At 43.1% G+C, this 26,942-nt stretch overlaps 1 protein-coding gene across 3 annotated transcripts in view; it reads right to left on the bottom strand.

Annotated features, from left to right (window-relative positions):
• NT5C2 (5'-nucleotidase, cytosolic II) overlaps window positions 1–26,942 on the bottom strand; it is a 96,912-nt gene that overhangs the window by 10,982 nt on the left and 58,988 nt on the right. For all 3 annotated transcript variants that reach the window (XM_069753707.1, XM_069753705.1, XM_069753706.1), the window contains 12 exons: window positions 24,815–24,888; window positions 19,031–19,148; window positions 17,937–18,032; window positions 11,969–12,060; window positions 10,165–10,222; window positions 8,846–8,939; window positions 7,960–8,013; window positions 7,623–7,706; window positions 4,610–4,651; window positions 3,758–3,865; window positions 2,786–2,852; window positions 2,013–2,183 (listed from right to left, as the gene is read on the bottom strand). In XM_069753707.1, the coding sequence (XP_069609808.1) occupies window positions 2,013–2,183; window positions 2,786–2,852; window positions 3,758–3,865; window positions 4,610–4,651; window positions 7,623–7,706; window positions 7,960–8,013; window positions 8,846–8,939; window positions 10,165–10,222; window positions 11,969–12,060; window positions 17,937–18,032; window positions 19,031–19,148; window positions 24,815–24,888 (1,058 nt within the window). The remainder of the gene's footprint in view (window positions 1–2,012; window positions 2,184–2,785; window positions 2,853–3,757; window positions 3,866–4,609; window positions 4,652–7,622; window positions 7,707–7,959; window positions 8,014–8,845; window positions 8,940–10,164; window positions 10,223–11,968; window positions 12,061–17,936; window positions 18,033–19,030; window positions 19,149–24,814; window positions 24,889–26,942) is intronic.

The raw sequence follows: 26,942 nt of genomic DNA, 5'->3' as shown, positions 1-26,942 counted from the left end.
AAGCTAAGCTGCTACTAATCGCCACTGGTCAGGCTTCTCTAACTCCCCCGACATATTCCTCTGAGCAGCATCTCACCCACCGCTGCAGGGAACTCTAGTATTACATGGCAGTAGTCATAAGGGGTCGTCTCGAACAGAGGACCACCCTCTATTGGCCAACCCCATTAGTACGGTATTTACCATACTGAAGACTGGGCAATGGGGAATTTTATAATTACCGTAGATAGATAGATATATTTATATATATCTATCTACTATATAATTGTCTAAGGTTTACTTCAGTCTGTCTGTCCTTCTGTCTGTCACGGTTATTCATTCGCTGATTGGTCTCGGCAGCTGCCTGTCATGGCAGCTGCGACCAATCAGTGACGGACACAGTCCGGAAGAAAATGGCGGCTCCTTATTCCCTGCAGTCCGTGCCCGTCGCCCGCATACTCCCTTCCAGCCACCGCTAACACAGGGTTAATGCCGGCGGTAACGGACCGCGTTATGCCGCGGGTAACACACTCCATTACCGCCATTAACTCTGTGTGTCCCCAACTTTTTACTATTGATGCTGCGTATGCAGCATCAACAGTAAAATGATCTAATGTTAAAAATAATAATAATAATAATAAAAAAAAACCCTTATTCTCACCTTCCGCCGTCGCGTCGTCACTGCAAGCGGCAGGTTCCGCTTCCAAAGATGCTATGGGAGAAGGACCTTCCATGACATCACGGTCATATGACCGCGACGTCACGGTCATGTGACCGCGACGTCATGGAAGGTCCTGCGCTCATACCAATCCTGGGACCGGACACCGCACACAAGCGACGGAACTACAACGGGCTCTTCGGATGGTGAGTATGTTTCTTTTTTATTTTTTAACCTGTTACATATGTGACTGGCCAATATACTACCACACTGGGCAATATACTACGTGGCTGGGCAATATACTACGTGGCTGGGCAATATACTACGTGGTTATGAATATTCTAGAATACCCGATGCGTTAGAATCGGGCCCCCATCTAGTGTGTGTATATATATATATATATATATATATATATATATATATATATATATATATATATATATATATATATATATATATATATATATATATATATATATATATATATATATATATATATATATATATATTAGATGGTGGCCCAAATATGTATGTATATACACATACACTACCTTACACATACTCTACCTTATTTTTAGCAGGAAGTTTGTGATGCTTTGGGTTGATTTAATGACCCCAGCCAGTACAAGACATTGAGACCAATCCACATATAAGACCCCCACACTGCCATATCATAGATCAGAGTTCTGTAGACCTGCAATATGGCCCACAGACAGTTTGGAGGATTTTATTGAGTGAAACAAGGAGGATATGTTTGGAATCCATCAGAAAAAGATGGTGGCATGTGCCATTGTATGCCATAATACAAGGAAGCCTAAAAGGTGGCATATGTAGCAATAATACCTGAAAACTAACTGTCTTTCCATAAGCTTTCTCCCCTCCATCATATGAGACTTGCGTCTTACCCTACATATGGAGTCAGCACGCAGAGACAAGATCAGAAGGCCGCTCACTTCCCATAAAAGCCTGTATCAAATTCATAGGTTTCCCCGTAACAAGATATTACTCTATATCTGAGCAAGTAATAAAAGACAGCATGCTGTTCTGTCTACGCTTTATCCCTTCCCAACAAATGCTCAAATAAATGCAGGAATACACATATAACTGTGAATGTTAACGCTACGATTCTTTGCTTTCCTAGAAACACATAGGGTTAACTAAACACCGCCACCCCCACTGCCGGCTATATAATGCTGTCATATGGCCCCTGTCCTACAGTCACTTGGATTACATTACAGATGCATTAGTTGCTAAATTAACTGGAGTTAAATGATGCTTAAAATTATTAGAAAGCTCTGCAGCTTATGTTGTAGAGTAGTACAGCCGGCTGAGGACGTATTACTCCATGACTACGTTACTGTGGCTTCAGGTCCCTTACAGCTTTTATCGGTCCAGACGTGGAGCTCCTGGGCCAGCTCGGGAATGACTAGAAATGTTCTCCAGCCCTGACGCTTCTTGGACTTCAGAATGTCTCCAAAAATGTGATCACCAATATACAGAATGTCTTTCCCTTTTGCTCCCAACAGGTCACACACGATATCAGAAGAACCTAAAGAGAAAGAAATCATGAGCATTATGATTCCTAACGTGGTCGAGGGACCGCAAATCAATTTTCATCAATTCTAGCTAAAGATTTAAACAAAAGAAGAAACCAATGTTGTAAAGAAGTAAAAGAACCCAAATGACACTAGTCAGCCGAATAAGCTGCAGAAGGAACTTGGCTTCCTGGATCGCTGCGGCTGAACCGCTGATCGGCGCCGCAGCTGTATGTGTCGCGGTAGTGTCACTGTCACAGCACATGTACGGAGAGCCTGTGTGTTGGGCTCTCGATGCATATGATGTAACATTGACATGGCCGTGACACATACAGCTGCGGCGCCGATCAGCTGGTGCGATCCATGTATCCGGATTCCCTCTGCAGCTTATTCGGCAAGCGATATTGCTTGTGGAATAAGCGGGGAACCGAAGATATTCACTCAACTCTACAGAATAACAAGAGATGGGACATCTGAGGGATACAAAATGGGAACTGCTTTTTAATACAACGTTTTGGAGTGGGCACCCAAGTATTGTTATAGCTTCCTGTGCAAGTATTTATATGCTGCTGATCTAAGCCGGAAGACAACGGGGTCTGGCTGATGTGGATCATACCTCCAGAGTAGACAATGCCATGTTGTAATGGTCCTGTGTAAGTGCCAATCTTCAGCTTGCCAGTGTTCTGCGGATGAAAAGCAGATTTCAACATCTCAAACCACTTTCTTTAAGACATAACCCACAGAAAGGAGGCGAAGCATAAAGATGCTCTTATCGGATGTGCAAGGATGATGGTTTCAAAAAGTCCAACATGGACACAAAACACAGATACAGATGTGGAAAAGGATGCTACCCTGTAAACGCAGCAGGCCGCGACTGAGGCACAATTATCGCAGCACCGTACGTTGGCAGTGTAGTTTGTTTTTTGCTACATCTGTGCTCCTCAATTTACCAAAAATCTAAAAATGCTGCAGGGTCTGGCTGGGGGCCTGATCGTAAGTCAAAATAAATCATGTGCACGATCACCATTACATCCTAAATTTTGGGGTTAATGTTATATGTGCAGGTCATATACGATTCAAAAATTCATTATATGTCAAAAATTAATGTATGAATGTTTTTTCATAGTATTAAGTGATGGGCACCAAATCCACCTCATATGGAGTGGGCTCTGTGGACCTTCACAGTGAAAATACTGATGCAATTTAAGTAGCACAATGCTGTGGATTTGCGACACAATTTTCATTTTGCATTGGCAATGGGAGAAATCCTTATGCACCCGGTGGCTGGGATACCAAGAAAACGCAGGATTTTATGCAAACAAATGCACTGTAGAAAATCCATGGCGAGTATATTCTGCGGGAATGTACCCGTAGTGGTGGGATTATCCCGTACCCTGGTAGTCTTCTTGATAATCGCTGCTTTTCTAGGAAACCCTTTCCAACGCTCCTAAGAGCTACTGACGAGACACTACAAATTCCTCTTTTGGGTGGCAGATGCTCAAATATGAGGGTTGATTTACAGAGATAAGCATATCTGGTGTAAGTAACAGGAAGCACAAAGAAGAAAAACGACACGAGAAGCACTTACCGTATCTACTTGTCTCAGCACGGTTCCTTCCCCAAAAAATAAAGGCTTTCTTGCATCTACTAAAATTAAGTCAAAGTATGACTGCCAAGGCCGATGTTGGCTCCCGGGCTGCGTGGGAGAAAGCCAGAGACAGAAATCACTAATAGTTACTTGACAGACTCCTAACAATGAACTTCTATGTGCTACGCCTGTCATGGCTGCATCACAGAAATACGGCCCTGTACAAAAAAAGAACAATTATCCACAATATTTCATGCTATAAACACTCTGTAATAAAGCCACATCTGTAATGGTCCATGTGAATCCTATTCTGAACTGACAGCTCAGCTCTTTTATTGGCTCCCATAGACTTCAATGGAGAACGTAGGCACCTCTGCATTGGTTTTATTGGAGAATGCAACAGCTGACGGCCACATCAAACATGCATATGGGGGCAGTGAGACCCTGTACTCTGTTGGCACCCGCACTACATAGTGTTATGGTTATGCCAATAATAAAAGTGTTAAAGTTGGGGACAACTGTTTATTGTAAAAAAAAAAAAAAATATTAATTTAGCTATAAAATGTTCAGTAGCTTAATTATTTTTAAGGAAAGGAAAAAAAAAAAAATCATAGTACGAATGCCCGTCCTTCCCACGAATAGTTAAAACAATGGCCTATGCAGCCTCTAGGGGGCGCTAACTGCATATGAATTAAACAGCTGGTACTGCACTCGATCAGATCTATGGCCAGGATACACGAGCCGGCCCGCTAGTCACATAAAAAGTCAAACAAAGGCTCATAATGTACAACAGATCCGGTGTATGACACGCACACATAGAGGATACACTAGGACTGCACAGTGATCACTTACCTTGGGTCCATGTTGGAAGTCAAACAAATAGGTCATAATTTTCTAGGGAAAAATAAAAGGGATATATTACTATATAGATTAATATTATAGACTCCTGCTATGCACGTATTGCATCAATCCCCTTGAGCTCACCGTGACCACAAAGTTTTTTGGTAAAATTTTTTGTCAGGATCCAGTAACAATTTCTGTGATTGGCCGATAAAGGTAAGAGATTTTTAGGCGTTTTATTTGGCCACCAACAATGTTATAAACACCTACATTTACAATCCGTGCAATGAGGCTTAAATGCATAGATAAGAAATAACACCAGTAAATGGAAAAATGCAAGCCAGTAAAATCATAAATTAATTCTTATTTAATATATACACACAGAGAATATTAAACATCTAGTGAAAATGAGACTCCATCAGTAAAAGTCGAAACGGGAGACACCTGCAAAGCAGATACTAATCCATAGCAGGGATCTTGCCATCATATATGTAAGTCACAAGCTAGTATATCTAGATGTAACACAAAACTAATAAAGCGAAATATAGCCAAATGTAATAGGAACTAAGGCAAACGATAAGTGTTATATCCAAGTAAGCCTCCTACATACAGTCATGGCCAAAAGTATTGACACTCCTGCAATTCTGTCAGATAATACTCAGTTTCTTCCTGAAAATGATTGCAAACACAAATTATTTGGTATTATTATCTTCATTTAATTTGTCTTAAATGAAAAAACACAAAAGAGAATGAAGCAAAAAGCAAAACATTGATCATTTCACACAAAACTCCAAAAATGGGCCAGACAAAAGTATTGGCACCCTTGGCCTAATACATGGTTGCACAACCTTTAGCCAAAATAACTGCGACCAACCGCTTTCGGTAACCATCAATGAGTTTCTTACAATGTTCTGCTGGAATTTTAGACCATTCTTCTTTGGCAAACTGCTCCAGGTCCCTGATATTTGAAGGGTGCCTTCTCCAATCTGCCATTTTTAGATCTCTCCACAGGTGTTCTATGGATTCAGGTCTGGACTCATTGCTGGCCACCTTAGAAGTCTCCAGTGCTTTCTCTCAAACCATTTTCTAGTGCTTTTTGAAGTGTGTTTTGGCTCATTGTCCTGCTGGAAGACCCATGACCTCTGAGGGAGACCCAGCTTTCTCACACTGGGCCCTACATTATGCTGCAAAATTTGTTGGTAGTCTTCAGACTTCATAATGCCATGCTCACGGTCAAGCAGTCCAGTGCCAGAGGCAGCAAAGCAACCCCAAAACATCAGGGAACCAGAATGCCTATTTTTTTCTCCTGTAAACTCTATGTTGATGCCTTTGCCCAAAAAGCTCTACTTTTGTCTCATCTGACCAGAGAACATTCTTCCAAAACGTTTTAGGCTTTTTCAGGTAAGTTTTGGCAAACTCCAGCCTGGCTTTTTTATGTCTTGGGGTAAGAAGTGGGGTCTTCCTGGGTCTCCTACCATACAGTCCCTTTTCATTCAGATGCCGACAGATAGTACGGGTTGACACTGTTGTACCCTCGGACTGCAGGGCAGCTTGAACTTGTTTGGATGTTAGTTGGGGTTGTTTATCCAACATCTGTAAATGAAAAGAGAATGGTTCCAGCTTCAATAAAATCATGAAAATTTATTCCAATTTTTAAAATGGAGAAACAACTCCTGGGACAGCACCATAGCACATGCGAGGTAGGCTACGCGTTTCGACCGACACAGCGGTCTTTATCACTGTGATAAAGACCGCTGTGTCGGTCGAAACGCGTAGCCTACCTCGCATGTGCTATGGTGCTGTCCCAGGAGTTGTTTCTCCATTTTAAAAATTGGAATAAATTTTCATGATTTTATTGAAGCTGGAACCATTCTCTTTTCATTTATGGAATCCTACTGCGTCTTGTCAGGACGAAGTTCCGGGCTTCTTGCAATGATCGGTGAGCTGGCTTTTGCCGTATATTCTGTTTATATCCAACATCTGCACAATCTTGCGTTGAAATCTCTTGTCAATTTTTCTTTTCCGTCCACATCTAGGGAGGTTATCCACAGTGCCATGGGCTTTAAACTTCTTGATGACACTGCGCACGGTAGACACAGGAACATTCAGGTCTTTGGAGATGGACTTGTAGTCTTGAGATTGCTCATGCTTCCTCACAATTTGGTTTCTCAAGTCCTCAGAGAGTTCTTTGGTCTTCTTTCTTTTCTCCATGCTCAATGTGGTACACACAAGGACACAGGACAGCGGTTGAGTGAACTTTAATCCATGTCAACTGGCTGCAAGTGTGATTTAGTTATTGCCAACACCTGTTAGGTGCCACAGGTAAGTTACAGGTGCTGTTTATTACACAAATTAGAGAAGCATCACATGATTTTTCGAACAGTGCCAATACTTTTGTCCACCCCCTTTTTATGTTTGGTGTGGAGTTATATCCAATTTGGCTTTAGGACAATTCTTTTTTCATTTAAGACAAATGAAATGAAGATAATAATACCAAATAATTTGTGTTTGCAATCATTTTCAGGAAGAAACTGAGTATTATCTGACAGAATTGCAGGGGTGTCAATACTTTTGGCCATGATTGTAGGAGTATAAAAAGTGAAATCAAACTTAATAAGGAATGATAAATATCTACATATCTCCAAGACTGATGCAAGGGGGCCCCCACAACACCCGGCGGACGGATGTATTTTTTGAGCACTCGGTTAGCACCCAATCATGCTCAGATAACACCTTATCCGAGCACGTTAGTTCATCACTAATTACGACGTGTCCTGATACCCCAATATACACCATGTGGACAAAAGTAAGTGTTTCGCACTGTTTTCATGTCCTCTTTATGACCTCTCGCAGGGCAAAAAAAGATTTCTAGCTCCCATCATTGCAATATAACTAAAGCCATTATCAATCGTGTGCTTCATCCTGGCCCTTTAATGCGCTGCATTCATCTCTAACAGCGAGGAGCGCGCTCCCTTCCCGGTACCCTGGCAACGTAAAGTGATGAGAATGTTTAATTAGCACTTACGTGGGTATATTTATAGTCACTGTTTGTAACTAGAAAAACCTTTCCCACTTCATTCATGCGGCTCAGGAGGAGAGGCAGCTTAGGCTGGAAACAGAAGAGAAGAAATGGTAAAGGCTAATAATAATCAAGTAAAAGAAAAATAAATAAATAAAAAAACTAAAAATATGTAAAATAATAATTTATTACCTTTATTTTTTCAAGCTAAATTCAACAACAACAACAAAAAAACGGGAAATGAAATCAGGTGACCTTGTCTTCCATGTCACAGCCTCATTCCATGTCTTTCCTTTCACCAAGAATTGCCTATTTTTAAGGCCAAGGGAAAATATGCACTTACATCTTTCACAACATACTTTGGAAAATTCTCCACCGTCTTCTCCTTAAGTGATCCCTGGGAAAACAAGACGTATAAATCAAGTCTCCTGCCGGCCGGACAGTCACTGCAAATGATTAATGCCTGTACTTCACAATTTCAGAGCTGATAAACAAATGCAGAATTAAGCAACCCATCATACAAATGAGATTACTGCCCGCTGATTTTGGAGAGGCCATCTCATGTGTATGGGGGCTTCTTGGGGAAGAGAAAGGTCAGGCAGTTCGATTTCAACATGCCCCATCCTTCTGTTCTCAGGTTAGATAAGCAGATGAAGGTGAATGGCAGCAGCTTACTCCTTTTTCCTCCATTGATGACGCGTGCACGCTCGGCCAAGATGGGAGTATGCATTTGTCAAAGAGTATATGCGAGACAGCTAATGTGTACAGCCAGATTCAGATTAAAATCTGCTAGGAAAATAATATATAGCTGGGTGCTAGTCCATCATATGCTCTATCAGGGACTATGAGGATACTTAAAGTTTCTGGGGGTGGTGTCTTGACAGCAAGAATAATGCTGCATCATTTTTGCCCCCAAAAGTAACGGAAAACTTGACGAAGGGATTGTAAATGCTAACATGATCATAACCCAAAATTAAGAAAATCAACTGTACGTCATCTGCCAAAAATGCGTTTGCCTACAAATCCAAACTGTGTCACAACCCATTGCAAATAGTAACACAAAGCTGTCAGATTCATCAATTTCCAAGAGTAACAACTGAGGAACTGCACAAAGTATGGCTCTAAGAACAGACGTTGCTCAGTTATTGCGATCTCATGGGGAATACAAGTAATTGCAGACACATAAAGCAGATAATAGTGGGCGGATGGGGCCACAGATCGGGCTCTACCTTGTAATGAACCCAATCCACGGCATCTCTGACATCCTGGAACATGCTGCGGAACGACATGAAGAGATCTCCATCCTTAAAGCCCTTTTCACAACTGCGGTATGAAAAATGGACAAGATAATAATAGGTGAGTATATATACTGCTTGTAAAAAATTAGGGATATTTGACTTTCGGGGAAAAAATTATGGAAAATGTTAAAAGGTCACGCTACAGTGATATTTTATCACGACAGTCGGACATTAAGTAGAAGCAGCAATGGCGATTCCCTCATATCAAACAATTTATTGAAACAAAAGTCGATAACATTGGTGGGTATACCCCAACAAAAAATGTCAGTGTCTCAATAACTTGTTCTGTGGCCTTGAGCATCAATTACAGCTTGACAACGACGTCTCGTGTGGTTCAGAAGTCCAGTAATTGTCTGCTGAGATATGGCGTCCCACTGTCCTCAGGCACAGCTCTCAGGTCATCGAGGTTGTGGGGTACAGAGTTACGAGCCTCTACATGGCCGCTCAGCTGATCCCTTAGGTGTTATATGGGATTCAGGCCAGGAGAAAGTGCAGGCCACCTCATTTGAGGTACCCCAGTCTCCAGCAACCGTTCCCTAATGATGTGACCTCTATGAGCTGGAGCATTGTCGTCCATGAAGATGAAATTAGGCCTGTGCGGAGGCACAATGACTGGATTAATGAGGTTATTCAAGTAGTAGGGGCTTGTCACTGTACCATTCACAAAGTGTAGAGCAGTCCTGTACTGGCTAGATACACCTGCACTCACCAACACCACCAAAGGCTCGTCTGGTGACCACAGTGACTGATACATAGTGCTCTCCTCGATATCTCCAACATTGTTGGCGGCCATCATTTCTGCTTAGTGTAAATAGACTTTCATCAGTAAACAGCACTGAGGCCCACTGGTGTAGCGTAAATGCTACCTGACCCATGCAAGACGATGGTGGTGTGGTCAGATACCCCTGCAGGTCATCTAGCTCTCAGACCACGCTGATGTGAACGGTTTTGTATGGTCTGACGTGAAAGGACGTGACGTGACAGCCTCTCTTAAATGTGCCTAGAGGTGTGTGGAATTATTATCAGATTCCAAAAGAAACTGGTCACAATGACGCGATCATCAGTGAGGGACGTGGCCAAGAGATGTCCTCTTCTCTGCCTTTCTGTGACCCTTATCGGTTCTCTGTTGCAACCTGCTGATGACTCCGCGACACTCTAAGCTCAGTCCCAAGGAAAAAGAAGACTCGGAATAGAGCTATGCTCGTTCAAAAAGGCAAGTAACACAAATATCATATAAAAGGAGGACTCACCTCGTGTATCGGTCACAGTTTGTGAAGAAGTCAACCAGACAAGCGAGCAGGTAGGTTTCTGGGTGGAAGAATTATACTAGAGTTACTTTTCACATAGCAATGCAGGAAAACATTATTGTATGTGCCCAAGTGAAAAGTGACGTCACTTAAAATAATTCCTTGACGTATTTTGTTAAAGTGTTACAGGATAAGCCATAAATCATCTTTAAAAACCTCACGATGAAATGGAGTTAAATACTTTGTAAACATCCTTGAGCGCCCCCTGATTCGGTCGCTGTTTTCCGCTTTGCGCTGCGTCACTGTATTGCAGAAATATTCAGATTTGTTTCTTCTGGAGTGTAGTATGTGAAATCTCTGCCTGGAGATCAACTTGGCTTTTCTTCAGTCCCCTCTGTGGGGGTGCGCTTTCACACCGCCTCAAAGATGCTGCTAATCACAGCTGTGCGCTGTTCTAGCAAACTCTGCATGATGCCGAGCTGTGATTGGCAACAGGACTGGATTTTCCTTTTCTTTTTCAAAAGAAAATATGGTGCATACAAAAGAAAAATTTACATGGTCGACATGACCCAGTCGATGCTTTTCGACTGCACTAGGCAGTCTTACTCATGAAAAATAAAACGAAAATCCAGTCCTGTTGAGCCAGACTCCAATTTTTTTCTATTTTCCTAGATGTGAGGCCAGAGCGAGGCCGGTGTCTGAGCCCCAGGAGGATGAGAATAGATCAACTGGGTGAGCTGAAATCAAGTTTCTATAATTGTGATTGGCAACGTCTTGGAGGGAGGGATTAAAGTGCAGGCTCCCCTGGAGAGGACTCTGAAGAAACATCAAACTGATCCACAAGCAGAGATTTCACATATTGTGCTCCAGAAGAAACAAATCTGAATATTTTTACAACATATTCAAACAGAATTGTTTTTTGGAGAAAGTGACAGGCCTTCTTCAAGATCCAGAGTCCTAATTGTGGAGGAGTAGACTAAGCTGCCGACAGCTTCCCTGAGCCAATCAGTGTTGTGAGAAATGTTCTCACCTAAATCTGGCTGAGAGCAGTGTACAGTCATAACTCCTCCCAAATGTCCATTTCAGTTGGATGCCAGGTACAGCAAATAGCCATCCAAACAATGTTTTGGGGACTCACAGATATGCTCATCTCAGTAGATGATACCAGAAAGTATTGACATATCCTAGTATTATGCTTAGTGGGCTCACGACCTCAGAGACCCTCACCAGCCCTAAAATGAATCCCCACTGCTGCCCCTGAATAGAGGAACTCCCAGCACTGTGCTCAGCAGGTGGCTGTGGTTTCGGACGACCCTTGCTTCCATAACACAGTGAAGGAGGTGCTGTATCTGGGTCAGACGCTCTCCATTACATAACCGCTTTCACAGACACAGAAGCCGAAACAGATTTCACAACTAAGACCTTGTTACATCTATACTGAAAAACTAAAAAAAATCCAAATTCTCAAATTTATCAGTCCATCAAGAGGATCCTGGATACTGAACAGAACAAACTATTCCCAATTCTTCAGCTATTCCTGCCCCTTACATGATCCCAAATCATTCTGCAAGTCACCGTTTTTGTTTTTTTGTTTTTTAAATTTTTAATCCACCCCAGCAGCTTTACGAACATTCAGACACGTCATTAGTAGCTTATGGCATCAGTGAAAGTCCCATTTGTTTTTGGCTTGAGGACCAACTAGAGGTGTAAAAGACCCCTAACATATGGTTATTGCTGCCGCGGAGCACAGAACAGTGATCTCCGACTCCTTTCTTTCTGTTACGGTGATACAAGCCATCAGATGTACCTGGCAGATTAAACAAGGTGTTGAGGATGTAGAACCGATCCGTGTCATCTCTCTGGATGAATTTATTTGGGTACTGCTCCCTTGTTTCAGGCCTGTTGGAGAAGAAGCCAGAACTTAGTTTTCAAACATGGAATGCATCGCCTTTATTATTTTTAATTATTTTGTTTTTTTAATCCAGATAGTGAATTTGTTTCTCTAAAAAGCTTTTACTTTCTCATTGCAGAATTTTTTATCCCATTATCTGTACATGATTATTTGGACTGCCATCTTGCCTGAGCAGCCCCCCGCATTTCGAGTCTTGTTTTACATGAAGCGCTGCAAACCATTGCATTGAGTTTCATCAACTCTATCCTCCCATCCTGTACCTGTCCTCTGCCTTTGACACAGTGGACCATTCCCTATTACTACAGACCCTCTCATCCCTTGGCATCACAGACTTGGCCCTATCCTGGATCTCATCATACCTAACAGACCGGACATTCAGCGTCTCCCACTCACACACCACCTCCTCACCTCACCCCCTATCTGTCGGAGTCCCACAAGGTTCAGTCCTAGGGCCGCTGCTCTTCTCCATCTACACCCTTTGGCCTGGGACAGCTCATAGAATCTGATGGTTCTCAGTATCACCTCTATGCTGACGACACACAGATCTACATCTCTGGACCAGATATCACCTCCCTACTAACCAGAATCCCTCAATGTCTGTCTGCTATTTCATCCTTCTCCACTAGATTTCTAAAACTTAACATGGGGAGAAAGATGATGAATTCTGGTTTTGTCCATCTCACGCGACCCCCACCCCCCCTCCCAACGAACCTATCCATTACAGTAAACGGCTGCTCACTCCCACAAGCTCGCTGCCTCGGGGTAATCCTTGACACTGATCTCTCCTTCAAACCGCATATCCAAGCCCTTTCCACTTCCTGCCGCCTTCAACTCTAAAATATTTCACGGATCCGTACATTCCTAAACCAAGGATATGCAAAAACCCTAGTGTATGCCCTCATCATCTCCCACCTTGACTACTGTAACCTGCTGCTCTGTGGCCTCCCCTCTAACACTCTCGCGCCCCTCCAATCTATCCTAAACTCTGCCGTGAGACTAATCCACCCGTCCCCCCGCTATTCCCCGTCCTCTCCCCTCTGTCAATCCCTTCACTGGCTCCCCATTACCCAGAGACTCCAGTACAAAACCCTAACCATGACATACAAAGCCATCCACAACCTGTCTCCTCCATACATCTGTGACCTCGTCTCCCGGTACTTTCCTGCACGCAACCTCCGATCCTCACAAGATCTCCTTCTCTACTCCCCCCTTATCTCCTCTTCCCACAATCGTATACAAGATTTCTCCCGCGCATCCCCCCCTACTCTGGAACCCTCTACCACAACACATCCTACCATCGAAACCTTCAAAAAGAACCTGAAGACCTACCTCTTCCGACAAGCCTACAACCTGCAGTAACCACTGATTGACCAAACCGCTGCACGACCAGCTCTACCCTCACCTACTGTATCCTCACCCATCCCTTGTAGATTGTGAGCCCTCGCGGGCAGCGTCCTCTCTCCTCACATGTAAAGCGCCATGGAATAAATGGCGCTATAATAATAAATAATAATAACTTCTAAGGGAGAGTTTCCTACACATGCTGTGATGTGCGCACAGGTCACTGTGCAGAGAGGAGATGGTGATCAGCTGTAGCTGTTAGTTATTGTTAAAGCGAATCGGTCAGCATGGTTTTTGCTACCCCATCTGAGAGCAGCAGTAAGAGCAGAGACCCCGATTCCAGCGATGTATCACTTACTATCTTGATTGCTGCAGTTTTGATAAAATCACTGTCTTGCAGATTTAGCAGTGCTCTGAATACGGAGCTCTGTATAACCCCACCCACACCACTGATTGGCAGCTATCTGCCTATGCACGGTGTACACAGGAAGCTGCCAATCAGTGGTGGTTGCGGGGATATACAGAGATTATGGACATGGAGGACTGCATGGCAGCAGGATTATTCATCCTCCAATGATAATCTGCTGCTAATAAAGCAGTGATTTTATCAAAACTACAGCAAGTAGCCTGGTAAGTGACATCACTAGAATCAGTGTCTCTGACTATTCATAACGCTGCTGTCGACTAAACAGCAAAAACCTTGTGATAAATCTCCCTGTGTTACCTATATGCAAATACATTTCAGGGTAATGCCGTCTTTAATGATAATGACATGACTGCTGAGAAGCGACCCCTACAGAACACGAAGTGTCAGACTAATACGAGGCTTCATGGCCAGAGGGAAAACGAAGATTTTAGGGTTTTTTTCATAAATAAAAATATATTATATATTTGCTTAAACAAAGATAAAAAGGTGTTGTAGGCACCTGAACTTAAAGAGACCCCAAAATACACTTTAAATGGGATATTCAGTATTACAGGAGACTCAGCCCCCATGACAAACAGACTAATACAGCTCGTGAGGTAGGAGCACACACGCCGGCAGCATGCAGACCGTGCAATAACATCTATAGAAGAGTGCTGTGAACACGCTCAATGTCCATTGTGCAGGGAGGGGGAGGAGGCGAGCTGTGTCCGTCACCAACGGCGGATACTATGTTCTCTACCCCCAGCTTTAATAAATTGCAGTAACTGGACCCCACAACCCTCAATTATAAAGTGATTTCTACTGCTTGTTGAGAGACATCAGTGCAAAAAAATAAGCATTTTTTAATGATTTTTTTCTCCGAATATAGATAATGGCATTGAGAATTAAAGGGGATTTCTGAGCTCAACCTAAATTTCTACAACCACTTTATGTGCCTGGAGATTGGCGATTCCTGACACGGTGCATTACACACACATAACGCACACTGTCAGGATTCACCAAGTGAATGCAGAATTTAGCTCAATCCGAAAAACCCACTGGGAGGAAAATCAACACCAAATAAATCTTGCATAATCGTGATTTTCTGAGGAGGGCCACATTCTTCTGCAATCGTCAATGATGGAGATCATATATTTCAGACAAATGTTCAGAATCTCCTAAAGTATGGCTGCCTCCGAGAGGGAAACATTACAGTGCCGCTCAGAAACAGACTTTTGTATAAACATTTAGGTGAAGAACAGCTTCGATTCCCCATCTAAAATGAGACGAGTCTAATCGGATTTCCCCGGATAATGAAACTGTGGTGACATACTTTATTAAATAAATCAAAAACCGGAATACAATTATTGATTTTCAAGTATGGGTCCAGAGCCAAAGAGAGTCTGGCACAGCTCCCTGTAACAGGATCCGGCCTGGTAATGGGGGAGGATTACAAAATAACAGCCGGAGATTTCACAAGGTAACTGTACAATGCCGCATTGTGCTTCCTATGTGGCAGCTGCCCGCTCACTGCTGCGAGTATCTGTATACGGAGTAATAAAGGATGCAATGATGGTAGGATTGCCCCCGTGTACTGCTTAGTGTCATGTCAGAACATACGCCTCGCAGCGATGCCGACGGGGCCACATCTGGGATCAGATGCAGAAAGCAAACAATGGACGCAGCAGGTAGAGCGGGCGCCGCCTGCAGACAAAGCACCACTTTACTGGCGGTCACATCAAAGGGAACATCTGTTTGGTTCATTGTAGCGAGTGTGGACATTGCTGATCAACCTTTCTAAAAAGTGCAATATCTCTAGGTCTAATGTTTCTCTTGTGGAGACCGCCAGCTGGTCAGGAAAGGCTCCCTGGGAAATAAAAGGTTATGAAAATGAGCTCTACTTCAGGAGTCTTTACTATTGGAAGTAGCTATCCTACTAGTTAGTGTCCAAACCCTTTAAAGAGCAAAAGGAAATAATGCCCCTCTGCATCTGCATCACCCAGCCATGACCGATAAGGGGCAAAACTCCCAAAGAAACTGCAGGCCAGGCTCTCAAACATTAAACATTTGCCTACAGGGCAGCTTCCTCCACCAGGTGGCGCTAGCGAGGCTGGCGGATTTCTTCTGGATGGGAGCTAATTTGCATAGCTTATACTGGTGTCCTGTATGGTTGCAACGTATAAACGGCACAAGCAACATTACCAAGGTCAGCATAGACTGAGCAGCGCTTCTATCACAATCTCTATACCAATACAAAGGCTGCAGGAAGGCGTATGCTGCAGTCACTAGCCCAGAGCCGCCTGCAGATAGCCTCAGTGCCAGCGGGGGGCTCATCACTGGTTGCTTGAGGTGGAATTTATATAGAAATCTAATTTTACAGAATTTCCATAAAGAAAAACTGTGATGCTAAATGTCAGCTATGGCGCTAGGTGAGGGTTATTCATCGAGATCCACAGCTAGCAATGATGCAGATGGTGAGAGAACTGCCCGAGACGATCCGCGCAGCACATTAGGTGTGACAGGATGATAGAAAGAAATGATGGATAGAACAGGTTTAGTGGCATTGGCATGTAAAAAACAAGATGTGATCACTGCAGAGCTCCTCGAGGCTGAAACTAGATTACTGGTGCTCAACTAGTGACCCGGGCTTGTGTCCTGCGACGCCCGAGGTCAGGGAACAGCAGCTGAATAGGGGGCCGTGCTTTACTCAACTTAAAACTTTTATTCTCAAACAATTAGTAGGTTTATAGCCCTCTGAAAGAGCAGCCTGCTGATCCTTTATGACCCCGTAGCCCTGCTCCAGGAGCAAGAAATCACACTTTGAGGTTGGGTCTGGAAGTGCACTGGGGCGTGGCTATGCACTTCTACCATCCCCTGCTGATGGACAGGTCAGTGGCCGTGTACCAGAGCAAACAACCGTCAAATCAGGCAAGGGAGACTGCTGCTACATAATCATATTAATGGTTTGGGGCAGTAAATGTTTCTGACTCAAACTGCAGATTACGTGGCTGCTAAGTGGTTTAAAGGGGTTGTCCACTACTTGGCCAAACCCTTATTAAGCACTACCCTCTCCCCAGTGTACATAAGAATAGTCACCATCTCCACCAGAGCCGTTCCAGTAATGTCGGCACACGAGATTGTTGGGCCATGTGCACACCGCTGCCAGTGGTCGCTAGTGAACTGCTTTGATCACACGTTCTTCAGACAAACCTTGGACATGGAAAGGAAGTGCAGGAGCAGCAGCCCATTATTGGCCGCAGTGGTCACATGGCAAAACAATGTCACATGAGCCGCGGGAGACCCAACGCGGACATCACTGGAATGGAAAAATATTCTCAGCATTAAAAATTTGTTTACACAAATCGGCAGTTTTCTGATGACACATTTCATTTATTTGAAGTTTGCCTGACATGTAGCTGACCTCAGCAGGTCTTAAAAAGTGGCGATCCCAAAAACTCACAAAGATCACCTATCCAGAGTTTAGATGATAAATGTATGACCACTGGGGTGCAGCTGCTGGACCCCTTAGAGCATTAGGATGGCAATCACTATGGATCGGAAATGAGCATGTGCGACCACTGCGGCATTCCCTGTCTACAGAACTGGTGGTCACACATGCTCATTACACTCCATTCACACAAAGGACTTTGTGTCTGCGCTTCTGATTGCGGCGATTTCAGTAGCTGGTTGTCTTCATAACATAACCCCTACCACTGCTTTACCAGCGCTGCTGCAGATCATATGAAGCAGCCTTCTCTCTGGTGGGGAAGGTTCACGAGGAACATATGAAACAAAATAGTCAGAGCATCTTACGCAGTCACATCGTATTGTACAGTCCTCAGATGGTTACACCAGGGATGCCGAGCGCCTCCTACACAGACCTCAAATTCCAGTATGGTTTCTACCTACATAGCTTAGTCAGATGAGTAATGCAATGTGAAGAAATCAGTAACCGTCACTTTCCGGGGTGAATCAGCACCATTATGCCGTCTCCCTGATTTCTACACCCCTTAAACAGACAATGGATAATTGAGAACAATGAAGTATGATGAAGTTGAACGGGATGGAGCGATGCAGTATAATATCATAAATACGTGATAGCAGGTCTGTACTTACACCCTCATGAAATTAAAGCCATGAGCACAGACAAGAATATTGCCGTAGGCATCCACTTTCAGGAGATTTCCATACATTGTATCAAACACCAAACCCCTGGGGAGATAAATGCAAAGATTTACAAAATAGAAACCTCAGCTTCAAGAAGATACAAGCAGGCAATATATGTGCACAATATACAGTTATAAATAATGTGAGGGGGGGAGAGAAAAGGAGAGAAAAAAAAAGTGCAAGAAAGAAACAGACACGGACGCTGTCAGGGGAACAGAGATCTACACAGGCCTGTAGCACAGTGTGCACATTGCATGGTATTGGTCATCCTCTGCATGCAAAAGAGACGCTCAGATAACTCTTCCTGGAAGGTGCAAAATAGCATTGGAAAGGGGTGTAGTCGGCACATTTCGTGTGTTTGGCACATAGCCCAAAAGAACACCATACACACAGTAAAGCATTGTGGGGGCAGCATAATGCTATGGGCTGGTTTTTGGCAGCTGGAACTATTGTCAAGGCAGAAGGAGCTATGAATAGTTCCAAATATATCAGTTCATTTTGCAACAAAATCAGGCCTTTGTTAAAAAGCTGATTTTCACATTTCAGCACCACAAGGACCCCAAGTATACTCCAAATTATCAAAAGAATGGCTTAGCCAGAAGAAAACACACAGCCAACACTCAGACAAGAATCTAATTGAGTATTTGTGGGTTGACCTGAAGAGGGCTGTGTACACAGGAGATGCCCTCACAATCTGACATTTGGAGCTACAGTACTGTAAGGAAGAGTGGGCAAAGATTGGCAATCCATGTGCCATGCTGATAAACTCCTAACCAAGGACTGATTGCTATTATAAATTCAAAGTGTACTTCAATAAAGTATTAGTTTAAGGGTGTGCATATTTATGCAACCACATTACTTTAGTACTTTATTTTTCCACCTGAAAAGATTTTGATTTAGTTTTCAATGCAACTGTACAGATTATGGGCAGCATTATTAATGATGGAGATTCTTTTTACATGACAAAAAAACAGGCATTTCAGACAAGGGTGTGGAGACTTAATATTCACGAGAGGGAGGGAGAGAGACAGCGAGATTCTCACCTGGTAGGAAATGTTGGGTCATACACAAAGCTCAGCAGCTCCTGTGGATAGCCGATAGACACCAGTCTTTCCACAGTAAGGTCGAAGCCGAGAGATTCATACTCTGGAGACTTGTATACTGAGAAGACAAAAATAAGAGATTTCAGCGACATTTCGGACGGGTTCTTCCAGCTGCAGTTTAGGCCTCTTTCACACCTCCATCTTATTGTTTCCATTAAAATCTGTCGTTTTGTGAAAAAAACGGATCCAGCAAATATTTCTGCTGGATCCGTTTTTTTCCCATAGACTTGTATTAGCGACGGATTGTGACGGATGGCCTCACCTTTCTTCCGTCGTGCGCTGGATCTGTCGTAAAATTGCTGTCCGTCGGGCGGAGACAACGCACAGAGGAACGTTTTTTCTGCACGTCGGAAAATAGGTCAGCGACAGATCCTGCGCTGTCCGTCGTTGGCTATAATGGAAGCCTATGGACGCAGGATCCGTCGCTGACCGTCAAAAGCAGGAATCCAGCGACGGATGCAGTCTTTTGAAACTGAGCATGCGTGGAAGAATTTTCAGTCAGGGAAATTCTCTCTCGCTCTCTCTTTTCACTATTGACGCTGCCTATGCAGCATCAATAGTAAAAATGATATGTTAAAAATAATAATAATATAAAAAAAAAATCATGATATTCTTACCTTCCGGTGTCCCCTGCAGCCTTCCCGATGCTCCCGGCAGCTCCCGTTCCCAGTGATGCCTTGCGAAAATAACCCGATGACATAACGGTCTCGCGAGACTGCTACATCATCACAGGTCATTGTCTCGCAAGGCATCACTGGGAACGGGAGCTGCCGGGAGCGTTGCGAGCATCGGGAAGGCTGCAACCTTGCAATTTAATCCTTAATAAAAAAAATCTGATCCATTCTCAAGAAAAGAGGAATTATTAATCGAATTGTGTATTGCTCGTTGCCTAAGTTACCGTCCACCTCTGTAGTCAAACAGTTGTGTCTTGCAGAGAGCACAGTGCTCACAAGCTCTTTGCTATAGAGCTTGTAAGCTCCGCTCTGAAGCTGGATGGATCACTCGCTCCAGGCCAGCTTCAGCTTCTCAATGCTCCTCCGTTTTGGGAGACCATATAGATTGGAGCAGCGGCTCACCATGCCTCTGGTCCAAGCTTCCAGTCATCAGGAGCACACCGCCCCTGCAGGCAAAACGCAGGGAGACTGGGGAGCAGTGCGCTCCTAAAGAGTAAACGGGAGGCAACCTCTTCAACATGAGCATAATAAGATAATCACCAGTGATTTGTCCGCTCAAAAACAATAATGTAGGTTTGACGCTATAGCAAATAAGGTGACAGCAAAAGCAGCCCCTGTAAAACCACATTATCGATCTCCGCATCCTGAACTCCTCTGATGATGTTAGGTTATGAAACTCACTTATTTAGTTTGGAAAACTGTAAAAATATATGAATGGTCAGAACAAAAGAGCTTTCCAATTAACTTTTTACACCTAGGACGTTACCCATGAAAAGGGTTCATTGCCATAGACAAAGATTCTTTACTGTAAGAGTAGTAAAACTATGAGATTGTCTGACACATTTATTAAATGGGTTGATTCGTTGCTCATGTTCAAGAAAATCCTGGATACCTTTCTTTAGTACCCAGAATTTCTGATAATATATTTTTAGAGTTCCAGAGATGGGATGTTTATCCAAGGATTTTATCTGATTGCCACATTTGGACGGAAAGTTTCCCATATACTGGGCATTTGGACCTGGTTTAGGCTGTGCTCTCATGCAGCATTTTTGCTGCAGGTTTTTTTTTCTGTAGCCAAAACATGTTCTTTTAGCAGTAAAAAAAACTGCTAAGCACAAAACGCCCTTTTTAAGCTTTTTTAATGCATTTTTTGGTGCGGATTATATGTCCTTTGACTACAGTAGATGTTTAATAAAGTTTTACTCAGAAAAAAACACTTTAAAAACACTTGCATTTTTATTTTTTCATTTTGCTTTCCATGGGTGAAAAAAAATGCTGTAAAAATGGTGCAAAACGCTGAAAAGATTCACATGCCGTAGACTTAAACTTGAGGTTTTCCAATTTCGATAGGATTTCAGAAATCTTGTAGCTTTTACTGGTACTGTAAAAAGCAGCTGTTAAATTTGCCTTAAAAAAAAAATGCTGCAAAAATGCAGCATCTGAACGCACCCTTATTTGGTTCTGGACTTCCTCTGGATCATCACGATTGGGCTACGGGTCAGACCGGTGTCTTTTTTTCCAGTATTAGCATCTATGTAACTGTGTTTTGGGGGCAGCAAACCCTGTAATGTAGGTTTATTCATAAAGAACTCCTACTTGTGACACAGGGTAAGAACACAATTTTCAGAGTAATAAAAGCGGTTTGGTTTTTTTTTAATGCTAAAAGGATAGAGGAAAGAGTTTCTGACTTCCTTCTACAAAGCGTTACCCAAGTAGTTTCCGCCTCGGTGTGTAATATGCCAAATGAGACAATACATTGGCCAATACTCAAAAAGTCTAAGTGCTCCATCCTGCCACGCTTTGAATAAGTCACTCCCGGATAAGCCGTCAGACATCGTGGAGTGGATGAAGTTTTAGGAGCACTTGATTAATGGCTGGGTAATGACTATGATCTTAGCAAGTCATGAAGTCCCACGATGGGTGTAGCAGGATTCATGTGCCGTCTGCCGTTGTGAAATACATTACATACTTCGCTCAGATTCAACCTAGTTAAATGCTGCATAAAGTCTGGCAGAAGTCCACTGAACACAGAGATGTATTATTTTAGTTGGCCCCGATTTCATAGAGTCAAATTCTTCAGCTGCTGCTACAGCACGGGATGTACTCGATGGCGGAAAACAGGAACCGTTACGAATAAAAGGGGGCAGTCGGGACAAAAACCAACTCAGGACAATGTGAAGCGGATAAAAACAAATCCACCAGAGTCACCCCGCAGAGCTTACATAGAGACCCAACCACTAGAACACCAAGGAACCGAAAGCTTACAAGCCAACTTGGTCTGGACACATTTCTCAACTTGTTCAGTAAGGTTTTTTTTCCATAATATGGTTGCTCTGACACCACACATAATGAACGTTTTCAGCAGTACGTCCCATATTCTTGCAGGACAGTGCGGCAGTCAAAGATGATTTTTTGACTGCCGTAACAATCCAATGGAGCCTGCCCTGGTTGTTCATCATCACCGGGACGGGGCGTGCGTATGCACGCAACGTTCATCATCTGAAGGTTGCTATTAACGTGTGGATGGAGCCGGGAACGCGCTGACACGGTAATGTGTCAGCGCTGTATGTCGGCGGAGAGCATGCACACTGCTCTACCACCCCGTGGCCCTAGTAACGCCGCAGACCGACTGCAGCCGCAGGGAATGAAGAAAGGAAGAGAGGTGAGGATTGTTTTTGTTATATACCTATATATCAGTCAGTACTGTGTGGGGCCATCATGCTATACATGGGGGATTACACTTGGGGGCCATCATACTATATATGGGGGATTAAATATTAATGCTTCTTCTGGCCACTTAGTCTCTAGTGCCATGTAGGCACAGGGGCTACCAAGAAGCATGGGTGGTCTGCACCTCCTTCACAGTAAGTATGGGTCTTATAGTGCGGAGACACAAAAAGCAGGACCCACATAGAGTCGCTAGGAAAGCAGCTGATGGGGTACACCGCAGCTGATGGGGTACACCGGAACTCTGCATGAATATCTAATCACCTGCACTTTTCCTTTACAAATATTCCATTCTGGAAGATGGGCAGATGGGGTAATACAAAATTTGGGCAAGAAACGCAGCCGTAAAATATACTAAACTGCACCTCAAATTGGCCCGCACTGCTGCAACAATGAAATTAATATAAGGTGGGGAAACCCTTGCAAAAAATGTAAACAGCAGGTAAAGAAGAATAACAAAGGCGCTCTGCTCTGATCCTCACCTGACCCAGCACTAGTAACAAGAGCTGCACAAATTAAAATGAAAAACAACAACAACAAAAAAGATAATGAAACTGCTGGTTAACAAAACTTCTATTCAGTGAGATTAAATAGAATGTGAAAACATTGTGCGTCCGTGCTGTGCACTGAATCAGAGGTCATGGGTTCGCTTGAGCTGTTGACGGTCATGAGGGCAGCCGGCATTGTTTACAAGTAAACACATCTGATTGACAGCTCGTTTTCAGTCCTGGGACTCTAAAGTTTCCAAGAACGGCCATTCAATCCCCCTGATGTAAACGCAACCACTGTACTATCTCTCTAATGTACTGAATGCTGGAGAGGCGTGAACCTAGAAAAGATTAAGTGGATCCGAGTAACTTCATCCACAAGTATCGAAATAGAGTCGTCCCTGGAGCCCAAAGCTTGTCACTTGCCGAGAGGAAAAAATGTCCTCACTGACACCTCGGAAAATGCAGAGAAGCCGTATAGATAAGTATATGGCAACTTGGCTTATTTTCATCAAAGCAATTCCTATAAGCAACATTTCCAGACAATTCTGCCGTAATATTTTAAGTTTAAATTAATTTTAGAAATGAACCAAATGTATTAAATATACACTTGCAGCTCTGAACCAAAATTTGAAACAATTTCTAGCTTAGGGCTTAACAGGGTTGTCCGCTACTGGCCATCTCTGATCAATACCCCCAGAGTGTGAAGAACAAGTCCAGAACCTCTATAAGGTGTGGATTCTGTTCAAGAGAACTCTAAATAAACATATAATTCACATTTGCCCAGCCATGTAAGTAGGAGGAGCGTTGGGTTCTGGAACTGGACTTACCCGGGTCCTCCCCTGATTAGCAGGGCCCAGACCAAGATCATCGTTGTGGTGGAAGCAGGACGTCAAGCAGAAGAAAGGCCGAGGAGGCTGGCAGGAAGGTGGAGGTTGGCTCTAGTACGGCAGCCACAAACTAAAAGTGGCCAGAGGATAATGTTCCTACAAATCTGCCTGCTCAACTCAAAAAATTAACTCTTCCAGCCTTGGCCGCCTATAAGTAGCCAGTTTGTAAGTCAGTGCATGGCCCATTATGAAGCTGTGACATATGAAAGGATATGGGCCAAGTTAAAAAAAACGACAACAATTTGTAGATGGCACATTTGTTAATCACCAGTACATGGTTTGGTTCTGGTCGAATGGCTGAAAGGTCTTAAATCCGGGGGAAAACGGTTTCTTTTTGTAAAGATCCAGCTGGTGTAGAAAGTCTTACCCAAGACATGTTTGCAATTAGCACTCCTCAAGAAGGAAAACTGCTGAGTATTTTAGCACCTATATAGCGTGACCTTTTAACTATAAAATATACCGATATATTCATAATGATTGGAGCTATATTTGTGCACTCAGACGACTTCATGACTACCTAACAGCCAACTTATACAGAGGGGAAAATAAGTATTTGAAACACTGACAATTTTGCAAGTTTTCCCCACTTACAAAGAATAGAAGGGTCTGTAATTTTTTATCATAGGTACAAAATTGGCAGTGTATCAAATACTTATTTTCCCCACAGTTATCAGATTTCATTTGACCTATGGGAAATTGATATAAGTCAGTCTTCGAGTTTTCGGACCCGTATTTAATTTAAAGCACAAAAGGACCATACAATTTAGTAAAGTGCACTTCTCCACCTCTGCAAGTCACCCTTGAAGATGATTTCCCAGGCTTAGCTGACCTAAATAATCATCTAAAAAAAAAAAAACAGTTCTAAGAAATGGTGACATGTAGGGAGTAAAGGGAAAAGTTATAAATAGCAGCTTTATAATGCCTACGAATTCTTTCCATGCTCACCAGCAAGTGTATAATCCATATCAAATCCAAAGCACTTGATCTTTTCCATGGCTAGACTTCTGTTCACAAAGACCCTGGAGGACAAGAAAAGAAAATTACACATAAGAGATGATTGGGGACAGCGATATGACCTCAAATATTGCCAGGGAAACAAACTCGTAGGAAGAAGGCTCTGTGCCGAATGATACAAGCTTAGTTTTTCTGCAGAGACACCAATGTTCTGTAGGCACATCATCACATAGTGGGATCAACCTATGGAGAGTTGTCTAAAAAGACCACGATTAATAATCTTGAGCTCAACTGTCATTTCAATTGACTGTTCAGTTGTCTCTGAGCTAGTAGGTGGAGACTTGCTGCTAAAATGTGTCCTATACACAGCACAAACAGTCAAGAAGGACTTCTGCTCTCCTGTCTCTTGTAGCACACAGTACTGCAGAATACTGAGCAGTGTAGCTGTAAATCCAGCAATGGAGTGAAATAAACACTAAAACGCAGCAGGATTGTCAGTGTCTCTCTTTCCCTTGAAATGGGTAACCTTGAAGCATACGGCAGAGCAGAGTCCTCTAGTGCTCAGCAATGGTAAGAGCAAAAGGTTAAAGAGGTTGTCCACTACTTTAACATTGATGACCTATCTTTAGTTCACGTCATTAATTTCTGATCGGTGGAGGTGCGAATCCTGGTCCGGGGCCAGCTCCAGGTTTTCATGGGCCCCAGTGAAAAAGTCTCAGTGGGCCCCATTAACACATACGACAATTCATGATGCACAGATTCAGCAGAGAAATATAGCTATAGTACAATGCCAAAGATTTCACTTACTTCTTGCATTACATGAGTGATACCAATTACTCAGAAACCAGACAGTATAGTCCTCCATACAGTATTACGTGCACCACATAGTGCTCCATACAGAATAATGAGCCCCATATATTGCTCAATACAGTATTATGGACCCCATATAATGCTCCATACAGAATAATGAGCCCTATACAGAATAATGAGCCCCATATATTGCCCCATACAGTATAATGGGCACCACATAGTGCTCAATACAAAATAATGGGCCCCATATACTGTCCCATAAAGAAAAATGGGCCCCATATACTGTCCCATACAGTATAATGAGCCCCATATACTGATACTGTCCCATACAGTATAATGAGCCCCATATAATGCTCCATACAGTATATGATGGGCCCCACATATTCTCCAAACAGAATGTGCCCCATTAGATGCTCCATATATAACTGGCCCCATAAGATGCTCCATATCTAATTGGCCCCATATATTGCTCCAAACATTAAAAAAAATGAAATACTCCCCTCTCATCACTTGCCCGGGTACTGATGTCGGCCCTGCCTGTCACCCTCACTGTTAAGGGTGCTCAGCCTACTGCCTATCCACCTTCCTACTGATCTTAATAGTGGGTGGATGTGCCATACCGGGCAGCGGCCACCATCAGCAGAGTGAGCAGCACTGTTAACGGAGCACTTCCGTCCGCGCGGAAAAAGTGACGATTGTTGCATACCCACTGATCAAACATCAAGGATAGGTTAATGTTAAGGTAATGGACAACCACTTTAAAAAGGTGGTTATGGGTGAAATGGCTAATTGTCATTTTAACCCATTAGTCCCCAGAGCATTATCTTTTTGTAGTGTTATCTGCATAAAATCTTAAATATAGCCAAGATTTATGTAAATTCTGAGATATAACAGAGTCTACTAGTCCATTAGGAACTAGCTATTTAAGTAAAACATAACTGCATAAATGTATTGCATTTAATAAAAATTGCTCTTCAAATTTTTTTTGGACATCTTACAAACGCCGATATGCCATGACATTTTGATTGACGGGGGTCCAACTTCCTACCCTCTGTTTTTCCCCCCTAGATCACGTTAATAAAGGAGAGCTTGTGTTGGACCCATCCTTGTGATATACCATCACTTTAGAAGACAATTAGGGTATGTGCACACGATGCAGATTTAGTGCAGAACTGCAGCAGATTTTTCTGCAGCAGAAACGCTGCAGAACTGCACTGTGATCACAGTACAATGTAAATCAATGTGAAAAAAAAAAAGCTGTGCACATGGTGCAGAAAAATCTGCGCAGAAACGCTGCAGATTTCAAAGA

The sequence above is a fragment of the Ranitomeya imitator genome, chromosome 2 (genome assembly GCF_032444005.1).
Source record: "Ranitomeya imitator isolate aRanImi1 chromosome 2, aRanImi1.pri, whole genome shotgun sequence".
NCBI lineage: Eukaryota > Metazoa > Chordata > Amphibia > Anura > Dendrobatidae > Ranitomeya > Ranitomeya imitator.
Note: the sequence above shows the minus strand (reverse complement) of the source record. Positions and strands in the feature narration are given on the sequence as shown.